This window comes from Malaclemys terrapin, chromosome 7 (genome assembly GCF_027887155.1).
Source record: "Malaclemys terrapin pileata isolate rMalTer1 chromosome 7, rMalTer1.hap1, whole genome shotgun sequence".
NCBI lineage: Eukaryota > Metazoa > Chordata > Testudines > Emydidae > Malaclemys > Malaclemys terrapin.
The window spans coordinates 49,935,691-49,944,655 of NC_071511.1; the positions used below are offsets into that span (position 1 = coordinate 49,935,691).

General features: G+C 60.6%; 1 protein-coding gene across 1 annotated transcript in view; it reads left to right on the forward strand.

Moving 5' to 3' along the window:
* The window catches only part of SLC38A3 (solute carrier family 38 member 3), an 86,986-nt gene that overhangs the window by 55,713 nt on the left and 22,308 nt on the right, over positions 1 to 8,965 (forward strand). The window contains exons 5-9 of the mRNA XM_054033510.1: positions 1,690 to 1,763; positions 3,705 to 3,797; positions 4,123 to 4,204; positions 7,862 to 7,944; positions 8,745 to 8,803. Coding sequence (XP_053889485.1) covers positions 1,690 to 1,763; positions 3,705 to 3,797; positions 4,123 to 4,204; positions 7,862 to 7,944; positions 8,745 to 8,803 — 391 coding nt within the window. The remainder of the gene's footprint in view (positions 1 to 1,689; positions 1,764 to 3,704; positions 3,798 to 4,122; positions 4,205 to 7,861; positions 7,945 to 8,744; positions 8,804 to 8,965) is intronic.

Genomic DNA, 8,965 nt, shown 5'->3' on the forward strand with positions numbered 1-8,965 from the left:
AGGGCTCCGATCTCATTCAAAAACAGCTGCATCCAGCGATGGCTCTGTGGCAGTGGAGGATCCGCGGCCCCCTCCGACTCCTCAGGAAAAGCTCCAGGTCCCCGGCTGGCCAGAGGGAACCACAGGCTCTTCCAAAGCAAACACCCTGCGACTTGAAATGACCATAAACAGGAGGAGAGAGGCTGGGCAGGCCACATGCCTGGGAACATGTAAATAGCTCTGGGGGTAATGACGTCTCCAAGAACAGTGCCGAGGAACAGGGCCCCCAGGCCATCCCAAACCCTGGAGCGCCTCCCAGACAATCGTGTCTATCTCCTGCTGCTCAGCAACGGACTGTCTTGGTGCCTTCCCTGTACCATGGAGGGGGTCAGAGCTTGATTGGTGGGAGGTTAGATTGTTATGAATTCATCGCAATGGGGTTGTCTCAGTTGATTTGTTTCAGGGTGATTTTAATTGTTGTTTTTCTAGGTGGGTGGCTGATTGGTTGTTTGAGGAACTGGGTGGGTGAGCGGTTGGTTGAGTAAGTGGGTGGGTGTTTGTTTGAGTAGGTGGGTGCTTGGCTGGTTGGGTGAGCGGCTGGTTGGATGGCTGTTTTTTTTGAGTGGATGAATGGTTGATTGGTTGGCTGGATAGGTGGTCAATTGTTTGGGTAGCTGGGTGAGTGTTTGGCTGGGGTTTGCTGTGTAGCAGAGTTGTGAGTGTCGTTCCTATGGTGGAAGAGCTTTTTCAAAGAGGTTGGAGGTGTTTCCTAAAGCCAGTTGGGCTCTGGGCTCACCCCCCCCCCCCCCCCCATCCAGAGTGCTTTGCTCCATCCCTCCCATGCTTCACCCTCTGCCCCTCCCCCCCCGGCTCTGCATCGCCCTGAGGAGCCCAGCTGGCCCCAGGGCTCACAGATGGAGATTTGGCCTTTAGGTTGGCTAGAGCTCACTCTGCTCCTTTCTGGGAAGGTGAAGCCTGAGGCCACAGACTAGCATCAGAAGTGACTGGCTGCGGTGCAATAGCATCCACTGCTCTCTGGACTCCAGAAACACCCCAGGACGGGCACAAGGACAGTTGGGGATGGGGATGTGGGATGAACAGGACGTGCGTTTCATTGACTGGGGAGAGACCACTCCTAAAAAACACTCAGCCCTTGACTCTTGGCTGGGTTCCACAGGTTAACAAGGGTTTTCCAAGCCCCCACCCCCGATTATGCCAAGGCAGCTGCAGGCGCCAGGAGCCACTGACAGGCAGCAGCTTCTCCACTCTCCGTCCAGCACCGCGAGTGGGTGGGACCCCGAGACGCGGATCGCACAGGCCGTGGTGCAGCTGGAGCCCTGCCACGGGGCAGGGAGAGGGGCTGGCTGGAGCCCGCACTGAATCCAGTGGATTTTCACCAGGGACTAGCAGGGCCCTTTGGCTGGTGAATCCTCCCAACTCCCCTGTATCAGTAACACGGTCACACCCTCTGCTTCAGAAGGGGAAACTGAGGCACGGAGGGGCTGGGGGCCCAAGGTAATGGGAGTGCCAGGGATTCCACTCCTTGGAGAATCTGGCCCTCAGAGACCCCCAGGCCACACGGTATGCCAGCGCCTGTGACCCCCAGGGCTCTGGCCTGCCAGGCCTCAGCTCTCTGTCCCAGCAGCTCCCACCTCAATGCAGCCTCCTAGGACTCTGCTCTCGGCTCACTCATCTCCCGTCTCATTCCAGCTTCCTCCTGACCACAGTGGCCTTGCTGTCCAGCTACTCCATCCACCTGCTGCTGAAGTCCTCCGGGATTGTGGGTAAGACCCGTGCAAGTGGGGATGGGAGGATCATCTCCAGGCCCAGCTTTCCCATTTGCACCATGTAACGAGGCTGGTTCTGGCGAGACCCACTGAGAGTGCCAATTCAGGACCAATTGCTTAAAACAGGGCAGTTACGCCCAAAGTTGGGGTTTTTCCACCTCTAAGGCAAACCAAACCAGCCAGACAGTGAAGACTTTGGTCTCACCCCACAGGCTAACCACAAGTCACACAAGCAATTCCCTTAGACACTCCAGTTTCCCAGTTTCACCACCAGTGCCACTCGTTATGGGGACAAATGGTTATGAAAACCAATATCCCAATAAAAGAAAAAAGGTTCTCCTGATCCCATAGGACCAAGCCCCAGACCCAGGTCAATATACAAATCAGATCTTACCCATAAATCACACTGTTGCCAATCCTTTAGAATCTAAAATCTAAAGGTTTATTCATAAAAGGAAAAAGATATAGATGAGAGTTAGAATTGGTTAAAGGAATCAATTACATACAGTAATGGCAAAGTTCTTGGTTCAGGCTTGTAGCAGAGACAGAATAAACTGCAGGTTCAAATCAAGTCTCTGGAATACATCTCCAGCTGGGATGGGTCATTCAGTCCTTTGTGTAGAGCTTCCATTTGTAGCAAAGTCCCTCCAGAGGTAAGAAGCAGGACTGAAGACAAGATGGAGATCAAGCATCAGCCTTTTATAGTCTTTTCCAGGTGTAAGAACACCTCTTTGTTCTTACTGTGGAAAATCACAGCAAGATGGAGTCTGCAGTCACATGGGCCAGTCCCTGCATACTTTGCTGAGTTACAAGGCGTATCTGCCTTCCCTCAATGGGTCAATTGTATAGCCAATGGTCCTTAATGGGCCATCAAGCAGGCTAGGCAGAACTAACACCAATTTGTCTGGGATGTTTCCCAGAAGCATAGCATAAGTTTGAAATACAGACAGTATAGAGCCAATATTCATAACTTCAACTACAAAATTGATACACCCATATAGACAGCATAATCATAACCAGCAAACCATAACCTTGTCTTAGACATCTCATTTGACCCCCTTTATACAAGATGTGTTACCACTACAGGACTTTGGTTGCAACCATGTTCTATATGGTCCCAGTTCAAATCAATAATGTGACACACCAGGTTCCCACTCCCCCCACTTGTTACTTTGCACCCCCAGCCCTGTGGGTGGACTGAGGCTGACTGACCGCCTGCGGCCGGAGGGGAACGGCCTTTGCATGGCCAGGTAACCACACTGCCGTGTGCTCCCCGCATGCTCGGGGACAGTGGGGGCACCGAGCTCATAGCGTTTGCCCCACTCGTGGGGTTTTACGTTAAGTCTGGAGGATGCAAACGGATCGTCCCTGAAGCACGTTGGCTCTGGAATGGCCCAGCGCCCTGTCACTGCAGCCCACCTCAATGGGGCTGTGCCTCAGGCAAGATCAGGCCCTGGGGGCTAGGGGCCAATACACCGGGGGGCAGGGGTGCTCAGCTCTCAGCCTAGGGGGCCCAGGGGCTAGAGCATCGCGTGGGTGATGCAGTCGTCTCACAGTCCCCTAGTGCAACAGGTATGGGGCTCCATCCAAGGGAGCAGTCATGTTGTGGGATCAGGTTGCCTGGGGTGCTATGAGGGGGAGGGGTCGTGTCTTGAGCCTGAGGGTCCCTGGATGCTGTGGGGGGAGAGGTCGCGTCGTGAGGCTGGGGGTCCCGGGGTGCTGCAGCGGGAGGGGTTGTGTCTCGGGGCTGGGAAACCTGGGGTGCTTTGGGGGGGAGGGGTTGTGTCTCAGGGCTGGCAGAGCTCCCTGCCCGCCCCCGCTAACCCAGGGCTGAGGGCTGAGGACCGGCATTCCTGGGCACTGCTCCCTGCTGGCATCACCCTGGTGCCTGGCCCCTGCAGCTCCTCTCACTCTCCGACCCCCCTCCCCTCCCCACAGGGATCCGTGCCTATGAGCAGCTGGGCTACCGGGCCTTTGGCACACCGGGGAAGCTGGCCGCGGCCATCGCCATCACGCTGCAGAACATTGGAGGTAGGTGGGGGATGGGCAGAACCCCTGCCCCATACAGCATGGAGCCACAAGTGGCAACCTGGGGCACCCACAGGAGGCTCACCCAGCCAGGGCACCCATGGAGCACCCATGGGGGGGCCCACCCTGCCAGGGCACCCATGGAGGCCTCACCCAGCCAGGGCACCATCTGGCACACCCAGGGCACAGCCGGGGGGGTCGCCTAGGCTTCCCCCTGGTGTAGCTGTGGGGAGCTCCTGGCAGCACTGCGACTGGGAGAGCAGCGTCTGCTGGGCACCAGTAATGTGGCTGTGCCGGGGCTGCCCCGCGGCCCCTCTGTTCCCCACAGCCATGTCCAGCTACCTGTACATCGTGAAGTCTGAGGTGCCGCTGGTGATCCAGACCTTCCTCAACCTGGAGGAGAAGAGCACGTGAGTCCCCGTGTGCCCATCCCCCCTCTCCCCCCGGCTGGCCACAGACCCCTGGCCCCATGCTGGTGCCCAAAGCGGCTGGGCCCTATGCTGGGCCACACACCGGCCATGCTCCAGCCCATGCCTGGGGTCCGTGTCATGTCCAGGGGCCCCTCGGAGAGCTCGGGAGGGGAGCAGGGACCCAGTGGGTGATCCTGAGCCCCCCAGCTCCAATGGGGTGGTAGGGGGATGGGCCCAGTGGGGGAGGGGGAAGGGGCAGCCGAATCTGCAGCATCCAACTCTCCCCACCCACCCACCCAGCCAGGGATCTCCTCCCAGGGCGTCTCCCCAGTGCAGAGAGCCCAGGCACCACATGGCCCAGGAGGGGGCACCAAGCACCTCTGACAGCCACTGCTCCCTGGCTCCAAATAGAAGGGGATCCCTAGTGCCCATCCCTTGTTCCCAGGAGCAGGTCCGGTGCCCCAGCCAGCAGTAGAAGGGACGTCCCGAGGGCCCCTGGGAGAGCTCAGGGGGTGAGAAGGGATGGGAGCTACCCGAGGCCAGTAGCGTGAGCCAGCTGGGGGGGCAGGGAAGGGACACTGCTTAGGGGAAGACCGCAGTGTGGGGGGGTTGATATCCAGGTGCTAGTCACCACTTGCAGCCAACCCCAGCTGGGCCAGACCCAGCCCCGCTCCACAGGGGGGCCAGAGAGAGGCTTTTGCATGGGGAAGCGGCCAGCCCAGGACACACCATGACTCCTGGTACCCAAGCCCTGGGCTCCCCTGCACAGCTCTGGGTGCTCCTCAGTCCCGACCTGCAGCCCCTGCTAGCCCAGCCTGGACTCCTCTTCCCTCTCCTGCCATGGCTTTGGGTTCCCCTCACTCCCAACCCGCAGCCCCTGCTAGCCCAGCTCTTGGGTGGTGCTTGGCTGGGGACTGGCGTGCTTTAGGGGTCAGATGGAGCGAAAGCTGATCTGCCCCATGACCTGTGCTGAATCTGACCCACAGCCTCTGGGGGAGAATGTTCCATGTGACTCCAGCTGCCTCCTCTTATCCATTGGTCCATCTCCTGCCCTCCCCGGCACCTCGCCCCTCTCACTCCACCTATCTGCTTCCCTGCCCCCAGCCCTGCCCTCCCGCCTCCCTGGGCTGATCTCCTCCCCACCATGAGGCAGGCCCCCTTCCCTAGTTGGGGAAACTGAGGCACAGCATGACACCAATCTGCAAAGCCAGCTTGCCCAGGGAATCCCAACCTGGGACTTTCACCCAGAGGCCACCTGCGCCTCCTGGTGATCGGTTTGTACCAGGCTGTGTCTGCACCCGCCTGCCACACTCGCAGCTCCCTCCTCTCTGCCACGCTAGCCTGGCGCTGTCTCTCACACTCCTTCCTCGGTGCATTTCCTTTCTCCCTACTTTCTGCCTGGACCTCTCTCCTCTAGGCCACTTCCCCCTGCCTTGTCTTTGGCTTCCCCCAGGCTCAGCTGTGTCCCACGTCCTGTGGCAGCCGGGCATCTGGCCTCCAGCCCAGCACAGGGATTTAGCCGTATTTAGTCACTTCTATTTTAGCTTGATGCCAGAGCTGAATAAGCCTTCGGTGTCGGATTAAACTAGCAAGAACGTCCAATCCCTGCTTCCCCTTCCCATGGGCAGAGCCAGCTCCCCACTGGGCACACGCCTTCCCTGGGGTGTGACTCTCTGTGTGGCACCAGGCTGGGATGGCTGGCACCTCCGGGCACTGAAGGGTTAACGCAGTAGCTGGTGAGGTCGCTGCGAGTGTCACTACCACTCCAACGTCTGTGCCGGGTGCCAGAGCCTGTCTCCCAGTGCCTCTATCGGCTCATCCAGCTTCCCACAGGCCCGTAGAGGCAGCTCCATGCCTGGCACCCAGGAGGCCAAAGGATGGGTCACTCCAGGCACCCTGAGCCTGTCTCTCCCCTGGACGTTACGCGGAGACTGGCTGGACCAGAGCCACCCAGGTCCAGAACTCTGGGGTGTTTGGATCTATACTTTTGCACAGGCACAGCCTAGCGAGGGCGCTGTTGGGCCTGGCAGTCACTCACAGGCCTGATCCTGGCACCAGTCAATGCTCAGACTGTTCCAAACAGCTCCACGTGCACCCAAGGGCCGTGCCCCACCCTCCTCGCAGACACTAGCACAAATCCCACCGTTCACGGTGCTGCTTGCTCAGGGAAGGAATGGACCAGGGGTTCTAGCCAGGAATCACGGGCTGGGGAACTCCCCACTACTTGATGCAAATGGTTTCAGTGCCTGGCACTGTGAGCTGGGCTCGCTGCAGCGATAAAATGCTGGATTCTGCTCTGAGCCCGGGGTGGGGCGTTAGTGGCGTGTCTCCTGGCGCACCGAGGGAGAGGAGAGATGAGATCCAGGCCCATTGAGTAAAACTGCCCACGATGGGCACCGCAAACCATTCCCATGGCAATGCTGTCCCCACAACCATCGCTAGCCCTGCAATGGGCAAGTGGACCCAGCACTGTGCTACAGTCCCACCCAGCGTGGGTGCCCATCACCATAGGCCTCAAGCCTGGTTTTCAGACCATGGGAGCAGCCACAGGCGAGGACAACAGGAGGTTGCTCGTTCCCCACATGTTCCTAGGGATCTTCTCCTGGCTTCCCCAGTGGGGCCCTGACCCCAATGCCAGGGACCCTCCCAAGCTGGGCGACCCTGAGCCAGAGAATGTCGGGTCCCACAGAGGAGCCTGGAGCCCCATTGGGGGGGGATGGGGGTAGATTAGCTGCCCATGGGGGTGAGCAAGAGGGAGCTGCAGGACAGGTCATCTGGTCCAGGCCAGGTGGATGCCCAGAGCTGGAACGATCCCTGGCGCAGTCTCCGCAGAGCCGGCTCGGTGTGGCCAGGCTGAGCGCCAGGGCACGTTAAAGGTCCCAGTGTTCCCTGCACAGAGTGAGCTCTGTCTCCGGCCCAGCCGGGCTCTGGCCACATCTGAGTAGGGTGGGGAAGGCAGACGTGGCTCGAGGCAGAGCCCTCCCAGGGGGCAGCACAGGGTGCAGCCATGTGTCTGGGCAGGAGCAGGCAGCCAAGGGCATTGCTGTTCCAGTGGACAGCCCAGCACTCCTTTCAAAGGGCAGAGAGATGGGATAGCAGGGGGCTGCGGGTTGGGATTGAGGGGCACTGGCAGAGCTGGTGGGGAGGGGAGGATAGTAGGGAGCTGCGGGTCGGGACTGAGGGGCACTGGCAGAGCAGGGGTGGGAGGGGAGTATAGTAGAGAGCTGCCCACCCTGTGTGCCCAATGGAGGGGATGCTCAGGACCAGGCAGGGTTGACCCGTAACTGCCCCCCATGCAGGCTCTGCTGATGCCAGGGCGTCTTGGCGAGACTCAGGACCCATGAGTTGCACTCATGGAGTGAGCAGGGGTGGTGGGCAGAGGGAGACTCTCCAGGCAGCAGGGCTGCAGCAGGACCCCGAGCTGGTGCAGCAGAGGGGGCAGCTGATGGGCACAGAGAAGGAGCAAGCTGGGGTGGGTGTTGGCAGGGCCAGTGGTGTTGGGCACCCAGAATCAGTCCCGGCTGGTCCTTCCCACTGAGGCAGGGGGGTTGCTGGCCCAGGCTGGGGGGTGGGTATTGACCGAGGCGCTGTTGCCAGTCCCAGGGCCCCGCTAATTCCCCAGCGCTGCAGAGCCTGACCCAGCCCCTTATCTCGCAGGGACTGGTATCTGAACGGGAACTACCTGGTGATCCTCATCTCCCTCACCATCATCCTGCCCCTGGCCCTGATGAAGCAGCTCGGTGAGTCGCCCGCTCAGGGCCAGGTCGGGGCTGGCAGCTGGGGGGCGAAGCGCGGGCGGTCCAGGGTACCCGAGAGAGGGGCCTGTGGTGCATTGTGGGTGCCTGCCCCCCCCTAGCTCTCCTGCATGTACGGATGAGCAGCACATCCCCCACCCACCCCAGCACAGCAGGACAGGCGAACGCTGTGTGGGGCGGGTGGGGAGTTGGGGGAAGCTGGGAACAGAGCTGGGGTGCAGCGGGGGCTGGGAGCCAGGTTGCTTCAGGCTGTGGGGGGGGGGGGAGGACAGGGGGCGGGGAAGTGAATCTCAGGGGGGAAGGAAGGGAGATAACAGGGAGGGGAGGGGTTTGGAGGGCAGGGTAGGCCCAGCCTGTGACTGGAGGAGGGGAGGTACAAGGAGGCCAGTGGGGTCTGCCTCCCGCCAGGGTCGGGTGGGCGCAGGTATCTGTGCCAGCCTCCTCCCTGCTGCCCCTCGCCCCGCCAGGGCTCACGCCCCCCCGCACACACACACACCCCATGCACCCCACCCCTTGGAGCCCCATCCCCATATGGGTCTGGGCCAAGGGCAGAGTCCAGCTGGGGGACTGAAGGCAGCAGCCTGGGACATGTCTGGTGCCCATGGCTGATAAGAGGGGCAGCTGGTGCCCATGGCTGGATCTCTACCCTTCCCTCCCCAAGCAGACAGAGCCCTGAGTCTCTGCGCCCCGGACCCCCTGGTGCCAACCCCATGAGGGCCAAAGACGATGGGCCGGGACACACACAGCTCTGCTCGTGCCCACCCCCTGCTCTCTTCTCTCCCCAGGCTACCTGGGCTACACCAGCGGGTTCTCCCTCAGCTGCATGGTCTTCTTCCTCATCTCGGTGAGTCTGCCATGGCCCTGGGGGGCACCAGGACCCTCCAGAAGGGCCAGCAGTCCAGACATGCCTAGCCACCGCTGTTCTGCAGCAGCAACAGCTCCTGCCCTCCCAAGGGGCACACGCCCTGGCCTGGGCATGGCTGGAGCTTCTGTTAGCCAAATGGGC